Raw genomic sequence first — 19486 nt, 5'->3', positions numbered from 1 at the left:
GTATAAGACTACCCCCCTTCCGAAGCAAGGCAACACCATCAAAAAACATCAGATTTCTCATAGATCTCCAAGGTACCCCAAGTACTGTAATACAAGTAATCTCTCATAATATCTCCAAGGTACCCTAAGTATAAGTATTACCAGTAGATGTAATCTCAAGACGCTGGCTGTGTGGGAATCCTGTACCGGTATACCGTATGTACCGTAGCTTCGGCTACATACAGTATACCGCACTGAGCCAATCACAGTGAGCGATGTATTCTATTATTGAATGCAAAGCCTGCTCGGATTGGCAGAGTCAGAGAGGCGGGCTGATGTTACTCCACCAATCCGAGCAGGCTTTGCATTCAATAGTAGAATACATCGCTCTCCCTGATTGGCTCAGCGTGGTACATGTATGTAGCCGAAGCTACGGTACATACGGTATACCGGTACAGGATTCCCACACAGCCAGCGTCTTGAGAGATTACATCTACCGGTAATACTTATACTTAGGTTACCTTGGATATATTATACTCGGCGTATAAGACAACCCCCCATTTTTGGGGGATTTTGTTAAGGTTCAAAAGTAGTCCTATACGCCAGAAAATACAGTACTTATCTTGGTGGTAAAACAGGACTTAGAAATGTACTGAATGTAAGGAGTAAAAACACAAACGTATGAGGTATATAGAATGCTACACCACTGAGTGTAACATGTTTACACATTTAACATTGGAAGAGTTAATGGATTAGTGGTGTTTACGTAAGGCAACAAATTCATGAATACCCTTAAATAACTGTTAGAGATTAACTTTCTTTGTAGTTTCCTGTAAATGAAAAAAGAAAGTCATTATAAATCAGAAACCTCATCCTTTTGAAACCAATTGTTTTTCCAAGGGTATCTGCAAATGTGCATATTAATGCTAGCATAACTGATTAAATCATTATCCTGGGTGTTTAAAAAGAAAACTCCTTTGAGCTTTCTGAGTAGGGAAACACAGGAACGGCTATGTCAAGTAAGGAGCTTACAAAGGTCCCAAATGAACAGGACAGACCAAAATGGGATAACAAAATTCAGTATCTTTTGACATGTATTGGATTTGCCGTGGGCTTGGGAAACGTATGGAGATTTCCATATTTATGCCAAACATATGGAGGAGGTAAGCACATTTATAAAGATTAAGGTAAGATTTTTCAAAAACCTAATTTAATAACCTGTGGGACAGATGATTTGTACTCCCATCTGACCAGAATGTTTTAAAATTTTGGAAATGCCTTTTTCTAGAACCAATAAACTATTTTCCTAGCAGTCTAATGTAATTATTTATCATTTTTAATATTTTAACATTGAAATACTAAGACTATGAATGATTTTACCTTAAAGTGTTTTCGTTTTGGATAGAGTGGAGAGGAATTAGAGTATCTGTCAGGTTTTTATTGCTGTCTCTGTCCCCATTTGAGAGATTCACCCTGTCTTTTTGTCCTGTTTACCATTATCACCGAGAGTGAAAGTAAAAGAAAATCCTAAATTTTGAGTTGCCACCAGAATAGTAATAGAGAGGAAATCTTGCAATGGGGACACTTGTTCTGGTGGTGACCTTTTTAAAAGTAAAGAATTCTCTCATTTTGGAGGTATTTCCTATGGCTTTCTGTTTTAGATGTGGGACGGGAAGTGAAGGAAAATTTTCCCAATGGGACACAGATGGCAAAAAACCTGTTGGGATATAACCCTCCAAAATAAAAAATAAAAAAGGTTTTGTATTTAGTTCTAATTTAATTATACAGGCTTTAATTTGAAAGAAACAAACATCAGTATTCTGACAGTATTTCTACAGTAAATACATAATAAGTAAAATCCCAGAAACAGAAGTCTTGTTCTCCTAAATACTGGGATACCTCATAATTTTTTTTGCAATGTGGTGGAGGTAAGCAGTTCAAAAATAGTTTATTAGAACTTTTTCCCTGCCAGCATTTCACTACAGTGTATGCAGGTTTAAATAAAGTAGAAGACAGTCAAATACTATCTAAGCTTAAACCTGCTCAAACCCAGAAAGCCCTGTTCTAACTACCCTGTAAACGTAAGACTTACCTAATCTGAAGGCACTCCAGTCCACTCACATGATCTCCCCAGTGGACGATTTCAGTGAAGAGGAGAGATAGCCAACAATGAACACAATGCCTCTGCAGTGATGTCACCAAAAGGCTTGCTATGGGGCATCTGTTCTCAGCTTTCCCTCTTCTACACTGAAGCTGGCGCTGGAACCCATCATGTAACCGGCCACGCTCAGAATAGGTAAGTATAGATATCTTTTCTTTGCAGGGTAGTTAGTGTAGGGCTTAGAATGAGGGTGATTTCTGGTTTAAGCTTCAATAGTATTTACCTGGACTTCTACTTTCGGATCCATTTTTTTCTGCATGAAAGATATAGTTACTGAAAAGTATCTCACATAGCAGCCCACTAGCAAGTGCTATCCTTAGATCACTTAATATACCATGCAGGAAAGAATGCAGCAGAATGACATCCCATTCCAGCACAAAGCATTTACTGCTACTCTACAGTGTTGGTTTTCCTGAGGTCTTTCAGGATACAAGACACTTGTTAAATATGGGCATGGTGTTGCACCCAGTGGCAGTGGTCCCCTAGGCCCCGGTTTATGTAGCCTAGTGGAAATCTGGCCATGCTGGGTCTACAATCATTTGGTTCTTATCAGGTGTCAGCAGCCCTTCCTTTCCAAAGTGCTTCCAAGGTCTGACTGCCCTTGTTTGATAAGCCCGTTGGTTTCCAGTGTGAGCTGTATTAAATGAGCCACCTATTATAACCTAAGAAGCTGTGCCAATTGGGAGGGTCTCGACTTTCTCTGTAAAAGTGGAAAACCTCTTTATGGACTTATTTAAACCAGGTGCATAAGGCTGCTTTCATCAGCATTGATCAACGTGAACAAAAGTGAAATAAAATCTCAAGTTTTCAGTTGTCACCAGAACAGGAAATGGAGGGGAAATCTTCAATGGGGGGCACTAGTTCTTGTAACCCTGCTGACAACCATAGATTCCCTCATTTTGGAGTAATTTCCCTTTACTTCCTGTTTTGGCTATTGGACAAGAAGTAAAGGAAAATTGAGAAAAAAAAGGAATGCAGACCACAAAAAATCCTGATAAGGTTTATAACCTTCCCTTACTACAGTACATCCAAAATGTAAAAAAATGTCTTTAGTTCTACTTTAATCACTTCAGCCCCCGGCCAATTCTGACACTTCTCACATATATGTAAGTATCTACATTTTTTTGCTAGAAAATTACTTAGCACCCCCAATATATTTTTAGGCAAAGGCCCTAGAAAAAAAAATCGTGGGTAATTTCTTTTGTCATGTGGTATTTACGCAGCTGTTTTTCAAATTAAAATTTTTTGGAAAAAATATACTTTAATGAGTTTTATTGAACACAAACACAATATAAAACCCAATTTTTTAGTAAGATATCAAAGATGATGTTAAGCTGAGTAAATAGATACCAAACATGTCAAATTTTAAAATTGTGCATTCCCGTGGAACAGTGACAAACTACGATACATTAAATTGTCCATAGATTTACACAGGAGGTCGGTGCTAAAATGATTGCTCTTGCTCTAATATTCAAGGTAATACGTCACATATGTGGTGCAATTGCTGTTTATATATGCATGCGTTTGCCTCTTGCACATGAGGGGGAGCTTTAAAACATTTTTTTTGTTTTATTATTCAATTTTAAACATTTTTTATTTTTGTACTGTCTCTTTCATTGTTTTTAAAATCAACTTTATTGCTATCACAAGGGATGAACAACATCCCTTTTGATAACAAGGGCAGTGACAGGTACTCTTTACTGAGAGATTTGGGATGCCCTAAGAAGCAACAGATCAAACCAAGATTGATTTGATCCAATGCTTTCACAGGCTGAAAACGGCCTGTTTACAATAGAAGGAAACCGGAATTGACAAATACTCATCGCTTCTGGTTTCCTAGACCATAGAGATGATTGGAGACATTTTGGTTTTTGGTCATCTCTATGGTCAGCCAGCTGAACTGGGAGGGTTGCAGGAAGGGGGGGGGGGGTCCTATTCTGCCACCTCGTTCAGATTGCTTTTACATTACAGAGCATCGCTGGCCAGCAAAAAAGATACCATGATGATGCCTGTAGCTGCAGACATTATCCTGGTATAACCCCTTCTACTACAGGTGTTCAGCATGTTTGTTCATCATTAAGAAACACAAAAGTTTTATAATACAAAGTATGACCATGACTATACTGAATTGTATACAGTATATCTATATGAAATACAGAGAATATGGGTATAGCACCTTATATATGTGGATCTTTGGAGGATCATAATACTAACTATATTTATGGTAGCCAGAGTCCCTTAGATGTACATGGAGCAAAGTGTAACTGCTTAAAATTAGAGTTCCAAATATGGTTTTCACAAGAGGGAAAATAAGGTTGAAATATTTCAATGAGCCTATAGACACACTACTAATTGGTTTAATTAGCAAAAGAAAATGTTGACATGAAAATTGCATGCTTAGGATTAGCGTAGTAGGTCAAATGAAGCTACAGGAGATACAGAGGCTGTGAGCATGGTACAGGATATAAAGAGGCTGCAGGCATGGTATAGGAGATGCAGGAGCCGTGGTAATGGTACAGGAGATGTCCGAGGCTGCAGGGGGGTCTTACTGGGCTGTCATGAGGTGCTCGTCCCTGCTGGACGTAACGCCACTGCTGCCTTACATTTAAAAAAACGCGCCGCCCAGCGCCTTTACGTCACTGCGCATGTGCCTGCCTGCCCGAGAATGGCCGAGCGTGTATGGGCTTTCCCCGAGTGGCGGCGGTGCATGTGCAGTTGGCATGTAGGCCTGGGCCTGGCCGCAGCCATATTTTTTTTGGAGGCTGCTGCCTTCAAAGCAGCTCCAGGGCAGGCGACAGTGCCGTCCTACCGGGACACCCTGGAAAGGGGGAAATTATTTCCAGGGCTTGTTTTTATTCCCAGTCTGGCCCTGGTACCAATATTCAAAAAAGGGCAGACCTGTCAGCCTAACATCAATAATTTTTAAACTATTTGAGGGGATGATACATGACTATATCCAAGAATTTGCAAATGAAAAAAGTATCATCAGCATGGGTTTACAAAAGGTTGTTCTTACCAAACCAACCTGTTTACCTTCTACGAAGAAGTGAGCTGCCACCTGGACAAAGGTAGGCCTGTGGATGTGGTGTATCTGGATTTTGCAAAATCATTTGATACAGTGCTCCACAAGCGCTTCTACATACTGAGGTCTGTAGGCATTGACTAAAGGGTTTGTTCTTGTATAGAAAACTGGCTACAGTAGCCAACCAAAGGGTGGTGTAAAATAACGTATACTTAGAATGGTCTAGAGTGGTATGTGGGGTACCCCAAGGCTCTGTCATGGGACCAATTCTGTTTAATTTATTTATAAATTATAAAGAGGATGGGATAAATAGCTCAATCTTAGTGTTTGCTGATGACACAAAAATGAGTAGGGCAATAACATCACAGCAGAATTTAGAAACCTTATAAGAGGACCTAAGAAAAATGAATGGAGTGGGCAACTAGATGGCAAATGAGGTTTAACATTGAAAAATGTAAAGTAATGCACTGGACTATTAATATTTCTGGCTATGCTCTCTTTCGGAAAGACAGGGTAAAACGGAGGGGTGGTGGTGTCTGTCTCTATGTGAGAAGTGATCTCAAAGTGAGTGTGAAAGAGGACCTAGTTGATGGAGAGTGTGCTGAGTCTGAAGCAGTATGGGTGGAAATGTACATGGGTGTGCGTAATACAAGGAATATCATTGGAGTTTGTTATAGACCTCCCAGTATTAATGAGGAGGTGGAGACTCAGCTCCTGGCACAGATAGAAAGGGCTGCAAGGGCTGGGACAGTGTTAATAATGGGGGATTTTAACTACCCAGACATTGACTGGAGTAATGGCACTGCTGGAACAGAAAAAAGGGCAAAAATGTATAAACCTATTACAAGACAATTTTATGGTGCAGATTATTGAGGCCCCCACTAGAAATCATGCTCTGTTGGACCTGGTAATCTCAAACCATGCAGAGCTTATTAATAATGTTCATATAAAAGAACATCTGGGTAGCAGTGACCATAATATGATTTCTTTTAATGTTGACTGTAAGTAAAAAATGCATACAGGAAATACAAAAACACTTAACTTTAAGAGAGCAAATTTTCCAAGGATTAGGTTTGCCCTCCAGGATTTAGACTGGGAGGGAATTTTGGCATCAATGAGCACAGAACAGAAATGGGAAATTTTCCAAAAGACTTTATGCAAACTCACTGCAAGCAAAGTATATTCCCATGGGTAATAAGTTTAAAAGGCTAAAAATAAAACCTATGTGGCTCACGGCCAAAGTTATTAAAGCTGTAGATAAAAAGAAAAGAGCTTTAAAAAATATAAAAAGAAGGAACACTATCATTGTTTAATAGTTAAAAATAATATAACAGAATATGTAAAAAGGAAATCAAGGACACAAAAATTCAAAATGAACGACAGATTACAAAAGATAGTAGGACAAACCCCAAAAAATGTTTCAAATATATTAACAGTAAAAAGGTTAGGTTTGAGCATGTAGGCCCTTTACAGGAGTGGGTGACTGGGGACAAAGAGAAGGCACATTTATGAAATACTTTCTTCAGCTCTGTATACAAAAGGAGCATGCGGGAGCTCATGACCATAATGAGGATGGTATTGACACAGCCCCAAATAATCCACAATGGGTCAAAAGTGATATGGTCCAGAAATATTTAGACAGAATAAGGGTGGATAAAGCGCCTGGACCAGATGGCACCCACCCACGCATCCTAAAAGAATTGAGCGCTGTAATTTCAAAGCCTTTGTTTCTAATTTTTAGGGACTCGTTTAGGACTGGAATAGTACCACTGGATTGGCGTATGGCCAATGTGGTGCCTATATTTAAAAAGGGATCAAAGTCTTTGCCAAGTAACTATAGACCTGTTAGTTTGACTTCTATAGTCGGGAAAATACTGGAGAGTTCAATAAAAGACAATATAGATGAGTTCTTGCTGGAAAAAAATATATTTTAAGCAACAGACAGCATGGATTAATGAAAGACAGAAGTTGTCAAACAAACCTTATTTCTTTTTATGAGGAGGTGGGTAAAACCTTGGATAGAGGGGTGGCTGTGGACGTAGTATACTTGGATTTTGCAAAAGTGTTTGACACACTTCCCCACACATGGCTAATGTGTAAGGTAAAGTCTACTGGCTTGGAAAGATTGGTTTGTAATTGGATAGAAAATTGGCTAAAAGATAGAATTCAGAGAGTAGTGGTTAATGATTCTTACTCTGAATGGTCTCAGGTTATCAGTGGTGTACCCCAAGGTTCAGTGTTGGGACGCTTACTTTTTATTATCTTTGTAAATGATATAGGGTCTGGGATTAAAAGTACCATTTTAGTCTTTGCAGATGACACCAAGCTTTGCAGTGGAATAACGTCCTTACAGGATGTCGCCAACTTACAAGCTGACCTCAATGCACTGTTTCATTGGGCAACTATGTGGCAAATGAGGTTTAATGTTGATAAATGTAAAGTTATGCACTTTGGGGCTAAGAAAATGCATGCATCATACATACTAGGTGGAGTAGAACTGGGGGAATCCATAGCGGAGAAGGATCTGGGTGTTCTGGTAGATCATAAGCTTAATAATAGCATGCAATGCCAAGCTGCGGTTTCCAAAGCAAGCAAAGTCCTTTCTTGTATTAACAGAGGCATGGACTCCAGAGAAAGAGATATAATTTTGCCCCTGTACAGATCATTAGTAAGACCTCATCTGGAATATGCAGTTCAGTTTTGGGCACCAGTTCTTAAAAAGGATATTGGGGAACTGGAGAAAGTGCAGAGAAGGGCAACCAAACTGATAAGAGCATGGAGGAGCTCAGCTATGAGAAAAGATTAGAGGAACTGAATTTATTCTCTCTTGAAAAGAGGAGAGTAAGGGGGGATATGATCAACATGTATAAATACATAAGGGGTCCATATAGTGAACTTGGTGTTGAGTTGTTCAATTTAAGGTCAACACAGAGGATAAGGGGGCACTCTTTACATCTAGAGGAAAACAGATTTAGTCTCCAAATACGGAAAGTGTCTTCACCGCAAGAGCTGTGAAAATGTGGAATAGACTCCCTCCAGAGGTGGTTCTGGCTAGCTCACTAGATTGCTTTAAAAAAGGTCTGGATTCTTTCCTGGGTGTACATAATATAACTGGGTACTAAAATTTTTTTTAGGTAAAGTTGATCCAGGGAATATCCGATTGCCTCTCGGGGGATCAGGAAGGATTTTTTTTCCCCTGCTGTAGCAAATTGGATCATGCTTTGCTGGGTTTTTTCACCTTTCTCTGGATCAACTGTGGGTATAAGATTGTGTATTGTATGGTTGGGTTTTCAATGCTGTTTTTTTTTTTTTTTGGTTGAACCAGATGGACTTTTTTCAACCTGACTAACTATGTAACTATGGAGGTTAAAAATACAAATGCACGAATTATGGCTCAGGCCGCCTCCAAATCGTTGATTAATACCTCAATTATTGAAGCGAACTACAAAGTATTGTTGCGCTGGTATATGGTACCGGCGAGAATTTTGAAATTTGTACCTGGCGCATCCTCCTTGTGCTTCCGTGGCTGCGGTCAGGAAGGAACCATGTTCCACATCTGGTGGCAATGCCCTAAGGCGTGCCGCTATTGGATAAGGGTGTATAACTTTATATACACCCTTACGCAAGTAAACCTGCCTAAATCCCCACAGCAAGCTTTGCTGGGGTTGAAGGTGGACGCTGCCGCGGGGGCTCAGAGAAGGCTTATTTCGTTTATTTTTACGGCTGCCAAGATAACGCTAGCACGATCCTGGAGATCTCCAGTCCTGCCGTTTGACCAGCTCCGCCATAAACTTACCTGGATAATGCTCAATGAACGTATGTCGGCCATGCTAAATGACAAAATGAAACAGTTTGATAAGGTATGGGAGCCGTGGCTCCGTTATCTTACTGGGAGCAGCTAATGGAGTCTGGGGCATCGGGGGTTCTGGGACAGGGGGGGGCGGGGCGGGATCCTACTAATTCTCTTCCTACTACTTTTTTCCTTTCTTCTCTCTTGCTATTCCTTCTTATTCCTATCTCTTTGGCCTTATGGGCATGTACCGTTAGCCCACTTAAATCTTTACACGTTCAAACCCTACAAGCGGTTACATGGGCAGCACTGGGGTCGGGATATGGCAGTGAGCTGAATGACCTTTATTGCTTCCCATGTTTTTTTTTTACTTGCTGCACTGGGATACTCGTAATCCCATTGCCTGTCCTGGTTGAGTATTGTTATGTAACCTGTTGTACTACATGTACATTTTTCGCTATATTCGGAATATGTTACGTAGTGACTGCCTATGCTGCAAGAGCTTTCTTTTTCTACGTTCATGTTCTGTAATTGCGGTAGGACAATTGAGACTGTTATGCTCATGTTGACGGTATTCCTTTCTGTACCTTTGATGTTTTTTCAATTTCTCATGAAAATTTCAATAAAAACCATTGAAAATAAAAATACAAATGCAAGTTACTCTCTAAGGGGAGATCATCCTGGTGGATTCCAGGATGGAGAAGAATCTAGGGGTCCTGTAGAAGACAGACTGAGCAATAGCATGCAATGTCAAGCTGCGGCAAGCAAAGCCAGCAGAATATTATCATGCATTAAAAAAGGAATTTATTCCAGAGATAAACTGGTAATTCCACCACTTTGTAAAACTCTGGTTCAGCCGCATCAGGAGTATTCTGTCTAGTTCTGGTCACCAATCCTCATAAAGGATGATCTGGTAATGGAGAGAGTTCCGAGAAGGGCAATATAATTATTTTACAAAGGGGACTGGAGGACCTTAATTACAAGGAACAACAACAATCGCTAAATTTATTTTTCCTGGAGAGGAGATAGCGATATAAAAATATCTCAATGGTGATCCTAGTGTAGGTAGGAAACTATTCAGTCTCAGGGAGTGTAAGAGGACAAGGGAGCTACACAATGAGATTGGAGGAGAAGCAATTTAACCTTAAGCTGCATAGGAGGTTTTTCACTGTCAGGGCAGTAAGGCATATGGCCTGGTATGTTTCAGGAGGAGGGGCGCATGCTCTTCCCCCTTCTTTCCTGGTCCATTCCAGTACAATTTTGTGATGGGTTTAGCTATGCTCCAGTACAGAAAAAATGCATGTTCTATTTTTTTTTTCAGCACTGGTACGCACTGGAATGCACTGCACCAGTGTAAAATATGCCATTGGAATCCATATAACCTACTGTCCATGTGTTTCGATTCAGAAAAAACTGGGCTGCATCTGGTGTGAACCAGCCCTCAATGTACTTACAATTTCATCAACAACAACATACCTGATGTTAAAGATTAAAAATGTATGAGATACAATATCAAATGCCTTAGCAAAATCTAGATTAGATCCATTGGACTTCCATCATCCAACTTCTAATGTATTTCCTCTTAGAATAACAAAAATGAAAAATTCCTGTAAAGTAGCGCATCTGTACGATGTATGTAGCCTGCTGCAGCAATACTGACATTTCTAAAGGAAAAAATTTAATTTAAACTTGCTCGTGGCTGTAATGTTACATACATATATTTACATAGTTTGTGAGGTTGAAAAAAGACATCAGTGCATCCAGTTCAACCTATGATGTGTGTGTGTTAATACATTGTATACCCCTGTATTTTGTGGTCTTTAAGGTGCCCATCTAATAATTTTTTTAAACTACAGATGCTCCCTGCTGATACGACTGGTTGTGGAAGCAAATTCCACATCCTTACTGCTCTGACAGTGAAGAACCCCTTACGTATTTTAAGGTTAAACAGTTTTTCCTCTAGTTTTAGTGAGTGGCCATGTGTCTTATTGTATTCCCTTTCTCTAAAAAGTTTGTTTCTTATGCTAGGGTCCTCACCAGTACAGTATTTGTACATTGATATCATATCCCCCCTCAAGCGTCTCTTCTCCCAAGAGAATAAGTTCAATGCTTGTGGTATTTCCTCATAGCTGATGCCCTCCATTCCCCTAATTATTTTTGTTGCCCTTCTCTGGACTCTCTCCAGTTCCAGCACATCCTTCCTGAGGACCAGTGCCCAGAACTGGACAGCATACTCCAGATGTGGCCGGACCAGAGTCTTGTAGAGTGGGAGAATAATCTCTTTATTTCTGCAGTGAATCCCCTTTTTTATACATGCCAGTATTCTGCTGGCTTTGCTTGCAGTGGCTTGGCATTGCATGCCACTGCCAAGCCTGTTGTCCACTAGGACCCCCAGGTCCTTTTCCATCTTAGATTCACTCAGAGGTTTCCCCCCTAGTGAGTAGCTTACTTTCGTGTTTCTGACGCCCAAGTGCATTACTTTACATTTTTCAACATTAAACCTCATCTGCCATGTAGTTGCCCACCCCATTATTTTGTTCAGGTCCGCTTGTAAGATTTCCACATCCTGCATAGAAGATATTGGCATGCTTAGTTTAGTATCATCTGCAAATACCGAGATTGTGCTAGATATCCCCTCCTCTAGATCATTTATGAATAGATTAAACAGGATTAGTCCCAGGACAGAACCTTGGGGGACCCCACTTTCCACACCTGCCCAATCCGAGTACTCCCCATTTATCACTACCCTCTGGACTCTCCCCTGGAGCCAGTTCTCTATCCAGGTACTCACCCTATGGTCCATACATACATACCTTAGTTTGTACAGTAAGCGTTTGTGGGGAACGGTGTCAAAGGCCTTTGCAAAGTCCAGATACACTACATCCACAGGCTTACCTTTATCTAGGTGGCAGCTCACTTCATCATAGAAGGTTAATAGATTGGTTTGGCAAGAACGATTTTTCATGAATCCATGCTGATTACTACTAATAATATCGTTTTCATTACTAAAGTCTTGTATATGGTCCCTTAACATTCCCTCCAAAATCTTGCAGACTACTGATGTTAGGCTGACCGGCCTATAGTTACCCGGGATATATCTTGGCCCTTTTTTAAATATTAGTACCACGTTGGCTTTTTTCCAATCAGCTGGCACCAAACCCGTCTGTAAACTATCCTTAACCGCTTGACAACTGCGCACAGTATATTTACTGCGGCAGTCAGCCCCGGCCAGGCAGAGTGACGTAGATCTACGTCGCTAGCCTGTCACCGGGTTTTGAGCCAATAGCTTCACAGAGGAGTCCGGGCGTGTGACCGGCGGACCCGATGTGCGCCGGTCACACTACGATCGTCGGTAGAGCGGGAGAAAGGCGGCGGCTTATGTAAACAAGCCGCCTGTCATTCTCCCCTGTGTAAAAATGGAGATCAGACGGTTCTACTATGTAGAACCGTTGATCTCTGTTTTTACAATAGGAGACCTGTCCCACTACAGTTAGAAACACGCCCCTAGGACGCACTTAACCCCTCCCTCTCCAATACAGTTAACCCCTTCCCTGCCAGTGTCATTTTTACAGTAACAGTGCATATGTATAGCACTGATTACTGCAGTAATGTCACTGGTACCCCCAAAAGTGTCAAAAATATCAGTCAAGGGTCCGATCTGTCCACCGCAATGTCGCAGTTCCCGCAAAAAAATCGCAGATCGCCGCCATTACTCGTTAAAAAAAAAACACCAAAAATGACAAAAATCTTTCCCTTTGTTAGTAAACGCGATAACTTTTGCGCAAACCAATCAAAATACGCTTTTTGCGATTTTTTTTTACCAAACATATGTAGCATGAAACAAATTGGCCGAAAATGTTAAAAAATTTTGATTTTTACATTTTTACATTTTTTTTTCATATAAAAAAAAGTGAAAAATATTGTTATTTTTGCAAAATTTACGCTCTTTTTTTGTTTATAGCGCATGATCAAAAAATCGCACAGGTGATCAAATACCACCAAAAGAAAGTTCTGTTTGTGGGAAAAAAAGGACGTGAAATTCGTTTAGGTACAGCGTCGCATGACCGCGCAATTTTCAGTTAAAGTCACACAGTAAAAAATCGCAAAAAACCCCCTGGTCATGAAGGGGGTAAAATCTTCCGGGGCTTAAGTGGTTAAAGATCAGGAATAATGGTCTGGCAATCACCTGGCATAGCTCTTTAAGAACCCTCGGGTGCAAGCCATCCGGTCCCGGTGATTTATTTATGTTAAGTTTCTCTAGTTTAGTTCTAAGTCTATCTTCTGTTAGCCATGGTGGTACTTCCTGAGGTGTATTATTTAGTTTAGCCTTAAAAGCTTGGTTAGTGTAGCCCCCAATTCTTTTGTGAAGACTGAAGAGAAGAAATTATTTAACACATCCGCCTTTTCTCTGTCCTCTGTGGCCATATTTCCCTTGTCGTCTTTTATGGGGCCAATGTGTTCTGGCCTCGCTTTCTTACTGTTTATATACTTAAAGAATTTCTTGGGGTTCTTTTTACTCTCTTCAGCTATATGTCTCTCGTGTTCTATTTTAGCCGCTTTGATTTTGTCTTTACATATCTTATTACACTCTTTGTAATGCTTGAATGCTGCCAATGACCCCTCAGTCTTGTATTTTTTGAAGGTCTTTTCTTTAGTATTAATATGCATTTTTATGTTGGAGTTTAGCCACCCAGGGTTTAGTTTTGATCTTTTAAATGTATTTCCCTTTGGAATGCACTGGCCAATCCCTTTGTTTAGTATGCTCTTGAAGCACTCCCATTTTTCCTCCATGTTCTTTGTTCCCAGGGCTCTATCCCATTTGATATTTTCTAGCAGAAAGCGCAATTTTGGGAAAATGGCTCTTTTGAAATTCAGGGGTGTTACGACACCCCAAAGTATGAAAGGGGTTACAGTCGTCTAGGATAATCCTTTCCCGAACACCCGGACAGCTATCGACCACTCCAATCCGCCATACATGAAGCACATCAATAATTCCCCCCCAAGTACGAGACAAGGCTCTGTAGTGAGGTTCGATCAAGAGTAACTCTCTTCTCTTTTATTGCAAGAAACACACACTTATATATACTTTGAGAATACCACATGAACAATGACTGTGTAATTACAGCCAGGTGAGCTCATTAACATACTTATCAATAGTCTCAGATCCTATTAACATACTGTCCTATTTTAGACAAAAGCACTTAGTTAATCAATAGACATTCCTCAGGAGGGGGCTGCTGGAAACAATCCCCCCCCCTCTCTCTGCAGCTAAAACTAGTTTTCACAGCGAGACTCCATTACACACATGGGGACCCAAATACAGTATTATGCTTTAAAATATATAAAGTTACTTTTTATACATTAAACATAGACATGTTACATATCCCCAGATAGCTCAGGTCTGAGTGCACATTATTAGGTGAATGGCACTCAGACCCCACAAATACAGTTTAATCGCCAGGGAGTCAAACTCTTTTAAAGTCTGGTCCATAGTCCAAAGGCAGCAGGCGGGCAACCAGGCTCCTCCAATGCAATGGGGCGAGATTGGTCTCGTCACAAGGGGTTGATTTACTAAAACTGGAAGGTGTAAAATCTGGTGAAGCTGTGCGTGGTAGCCAATCAGATTATAACTTCAGCTTGTTCAATTAAGCTTTGAAAAAAAAAACTGGAAGCTGATTGGTTTCTATGCTGAACTGCACCAGATTTTGTACTCTCAAGTTTTAGTAAATCAACCCCTCAGTGTCCTTATATTACCCTTGTGTTTCCTCTTACTATGATAAATACGGAATCAAATTGACCTATGGTCACTGTTTCCTAAGTTGCCCCGTATTTCTATATCCGTGAGCAGGTCTGTGTTGTTGGTAATCAGTAGATCAAGTACCGCATTGTTTCTTGTCGGCGCATTCACCATCTGACCATAAAATTGTCCTGCAAAACATTTAGGAACTGCCGAGCCTTGGCTGAATGCTCAGTTCCTTCTGCCCAGTCTATATCTGGATAATTAAAGTCCCCCATTATAATGTCATTTCCCATCCTTGCTGCCAATCCTATCTGTAAAAGGAGGTCCGCCTCCCCCTCCCCCTTCCCCCTCTGGTTGTGGGGCCTATAGCATACGCCCAATATTACCTTCCCTATAGTGCCTTCCCTTTTAAGTTCTACCCATAGGGATTCTGCCTCGTCCATAGCTACATTATTAATATCATCTCTCATATTTACCTGTACACTGTTCTTAATATACAGACATACTCCTCCCCCTTTTTTACCTTCTCTATCTCCTTCTCTGTTTGCAATCTCTGTCTGAAGCGGATCAAGTGTAGCCAGAACACCAGCCACTTGGGCACCACATGCTTTACAAGACATATGACGACCTGCCATGAAGTCTGTTGGCAACAGCACCTGAAAGACCAATATCATAAAGAAAAGCATACTTCACCTTGCTCCTCATCTGGGATCTCTACCTCTACTATACCTCATGTCTTCTCAAAAAACCTGCACGGAGAGGGATGATGGTATAGCAATGAGTGCCACAGATACTTGTACCCAATCTAGTAGGAGCCTGAGAGGATGAGGAGGATGAGGAAGGCTTAGTTATCCTCTCTACCAACTCTTCTGCATGTTGTGGCTCAATAACACGGCCAGAACCAGAAATAAAGCACAAGCGTGCCCCGCCTGCAGAGAATGCACCATGTCCGTGACCACCACTTTTCATTGTGAACACAGAGGCTGCTTGTCCTCTTTTAGTTTTAGTGGCCTGTGAGTGTCTGCCTCTCCTTGTTGGCCTTTCGGACATGATGTGAATTTTGTTTTTGTTTATTATTGAATGTGGGATGGAAATATGATGCTTGGGTGCAATCATTTTGTGCTCGGTGCACTAAAAACTTTTATCATTGTGTTTTATTTTTTGGGTGGGATTTTTATAACTTTTTAGTATAGAGTGTGAAATGGGAATATGGTGCTTGGGTGCAATACTTTTGGTGCACTATAAACCGTTTTATTATATATTTTTTATTAATGTTATAATTATTTTCATTATATTATATGAAAATAATTATTTAAAAATGCAGTGAGACTTCATTTTTATGGTTTACAGTAGTACAAACTATTTTTTGCTGTGTATTTTCAGTGTATGCAGGTGAAATACATTAATCTTTTAACCACTTTACAACCGCCTACATTGACACTACTGCTGCAATGTGGCACGATCCCGTCTAGCGACGTAGACCTACGTCGCTGGACTCCTCCCCTTGTGGGCGGCACGCACGCCGCCGGAGGCTCGCTCCCGCTGTATTCAGTTACAGCGGGAGTCGGGCCGGAGGAGGAGCGGCGGTGATCACCGCCGCTCTTCCCCGATCGTCGAGGATCGAGTGTGGAGATCCGCCCGCTTGAGTAAACAAAGCGGGCGGATCTCCTAAGTGACAGGCAGGGTCAGATTGCAAGATTCAGCATAGCTGAACCTGCGATCTGTCCCTGTGTCACACAGTCCCCTCCCCCCACACACATCAGTAAGCACAGGCATACATTAACCCCTTGATCACCAATAAAAATGAACCCCTTCCCTGCCAGTGTCATTTTTAAAGTAACAGTGCATATTTATAGCACTGATTACTGTAGTAATGTCACTGGTACCCCCAAAAATGTCAGTCAAGGGTCCGATCTGTCCGCTGCAATGTCGCAGTCCCGCAAAAAAAATCGCAGATCGCCGCCATTACTAGTTAAGAAAAAAACAATAAAAATGACAAATCTTTCCCGTAGTTAGTAGCTGCGATAACTTTTGCGCAAACCAATCAAAATACGCTTATTGCGATTTTTTTTACCAAAAATGTAGCAGAAAACAAATTGGCAAAAAAAGTTAAAAAATCTTGATTTTTACATTTTTTTTTTTGGGGGGGGGGGGGAATTTCATATAAAAAAATTCGAAAAATATTGTTATTTTTTCAAAATTGTCGCTCTTTTTTTGTATATAGTGCAAAAATTAAAAATCGCACAGGTGATTAAATACCACCAAAAGAAAGCTCTATTTGTGGGGAAAAAAAGGACATCAATTTAATTTGGGTACAGCATCGCACGACCGCGCAATTGTCCATTAAATTAACGCAGTGCCGAATCGCAAAATATGGCCTGGTCAGGAAGGGGTAAAATCTTCCGGTCTTAAAGCGGTTAAAAATACGCTCATTGAGAATTTTTTTTAAGACATGTAGCTAAATACATTTTGGCCTAAATATATGACAAAAATTGAATATATTGGATATTTTTTTAACTGTCAAAGTAGAAAAATATTGTTATTTTTTCAAAATTGTCGCATTTTTTTATTAATTTCGCAAAAAATTAAAAGCGCAGAGGTGATCAAATACCACCAAAAGAAAGCTCTGTTTGTAGGAAAAAAAGAACGTAAATTTCATTTGGGTATGGCGTTGCATGACCGCGCAATTGTCAGTTAAATTTGCACTAGTTATAGTTATAGTGTATAGTTCAAAAGTTTTGGGGAATGCCTTTTTTTTGTTGTTGGTGTTCTGTATTTGTAATTTGACACTTTTCCGGACCTCGGATTGAATGGAAAATTGGTAAGTGGACATTTCAAGTTTACATTTGAGTACCCCTGGTATAGAGCATACATTAATCTTTCTATATATATATATATATATATAGGACAATTGATTACATATATTGGGCCTTTGACTATCTATCGGTCAGTTCAGTATAGAGCATACATTAATCTCTCTATGTCTGCTGCTCACAATTATGGCCCCAAACTGCTCTCCCCTGGGCTCAGGCAGCCGGGATCTCTAATGCTGCTGTGTGATCTATATTTCAATCGGGAGATCAAAGCTGCAGGGGAAGGGCGGGGCTTGCTATGCACGGCTCTCCAGCAGGGGTGTTCCCTGTTCTCTGGCCGAACACTGAGCTCTCCGCTCTGAATGCTGTCCACTGTCCACTCCTCTTATTAGGAAAAGAAGTCTGTGTGCGTGGGGTGGATGGGGGGACCGATCGTATGTCATTGATACCGGGATAGACAGGAAACTAGACTGCTGAGGGGAGTAGTATTTACGGAGACCGCTCTGCACCAAGGTAAAGTGCAGAGACAGAACCTCCCACGGGGCCTGAATGGTCAGTCCTCCCCTAAACCTCCGCTGTGAATGCTGGGCGGCAGGCGTGTTACGTCACTGGTTGCTAGACGCCAGGCGGCCGGTGATCTAGCAACCAGTGATCTTGAAAACAAACAGGCAGCTGCTTCGGCACAGATCGATTCGGCGGTCCAGATTTAAGCGTGTCTATTGAGGACCCAGGGTATAGAGCATATATTAATCTATATATATATATATATATATATATATATATATATATATATATATACAGAGAGAGAGAGAGAGAGAGAGAGAGAGAGAGAGATAGGACAATTAAATACATATATTGGGCCATTGACTATCTATCGGTTAGTTCAGTGTTCAGTATAGAGCATACATTGATTTCTCTCTCTCTATATATATATATATATATATATATATATATATATATATATATGGGACAATTGATTATATATATTAGTCCATTGACTATCTATCGGTCACGGTCAGTTCAGTATAGAGCATACATTGATCTCTCTATATATATAGGACAATTGATTACATATATTAGGACATTGACTATCTATCGGTCACGGTCAGTATAGAGCATACATTGATCTCTCTAGATATATATATGTAGGACAATTGATTACATATATTAGGACATTGACTATCTATCGGTCACAGTCAGTATAGAGCATACATTGATCTCTTTTATATATATGGTGGACAATTGATTACATATATTAGGCCATTGACTATCTATCAGTCACGGTCAGTATAGAGCATACATTGATCTCTCTCTCTCTCTATATATATATATATATATATATAGAACAATTGATTACATATATTAGGCCATTAAGCATCCATCGGTCATGGTCAGTTCAGTATAGAGCATACATTGATCTCTCTATATATATAGGACAATTGATTACATATATTAGGCCATTGACTATCTATCGGGCAGTTCAGTATAGAGCATACATTGATCTCTCTATATATATAGGACAATTGATTACATATATTAGGCCATTGACAATCTATCGGGCAGTTCAGTATAGAGCATACATTGATCTCTCTATATATAGGACAATTGATTACATATATTAGGACATTGAGTATCTATCGATCACGGTCAGTATAGAGCATACATTGATCTCTCTATATATATAGGACAATTGATTACACATATTAGGCCATTGAGTATCTATCGGTCATGGTCAGTTCAGTAAAGAGCATACATTGATCTCCCTATATACTGTATAGAACAATTTATTACATATATTAGGCCATTGAGTATCTATCGGTCACGGTCAGTTCAGTATAGAGCATACATTGATCTCTCTCTATATATATATAGGACCATTTATTACATATATTAGGCCATTGACTATCTATCGGTCAGTTCAGTATAGAGCATACGTTGATCTCTCTCTATATATAGGACAATTGATTACATATATTAGGAA

At 40.2% G+C, this 19486-nt stretch overlaps 1 protein-coding gene across 1 annotated transcript in view; it reads left to right on the top strand.

Moving 5' to 3' along the window:
• Positions 1-896: 896 nt before the first annotated feature.
• The window catches only part of LOC309556087 (sodium-dependent neutral amino acid transporter B(0)AT3-like), a 171189-nt gene continuing 152599 nt past the window's right edge, over positions 897-19486 (top strand). The window contains exon 1 of the mRNA XM_082258407.1: positions 897-1142. Within this exon, the coding sequence (XP_082114533.1) occupies positions 992-1142 (151 nt within the window). The 5' untranslated portion in view covers positions 897-991. The remainder of the gene's footprint in view (positions 1143-19486) is intronic.

Source organism: Pelophylax lessonae (assembly GCF_965119305.1).
Source record: "Pelophylax lessonae genome assembly, chromosome: 5".
NCBI lineage: Eukaryota > Metazoa > Chordata > Amphibia > Anura > Ranidae > Pelophylax > Pelophylax lessonae.
The sequence above is the reverse complement of the archived record's forward strand: the minus strand, read 5'-3'. Positions and strand labels throughout refer to the sequence as shown.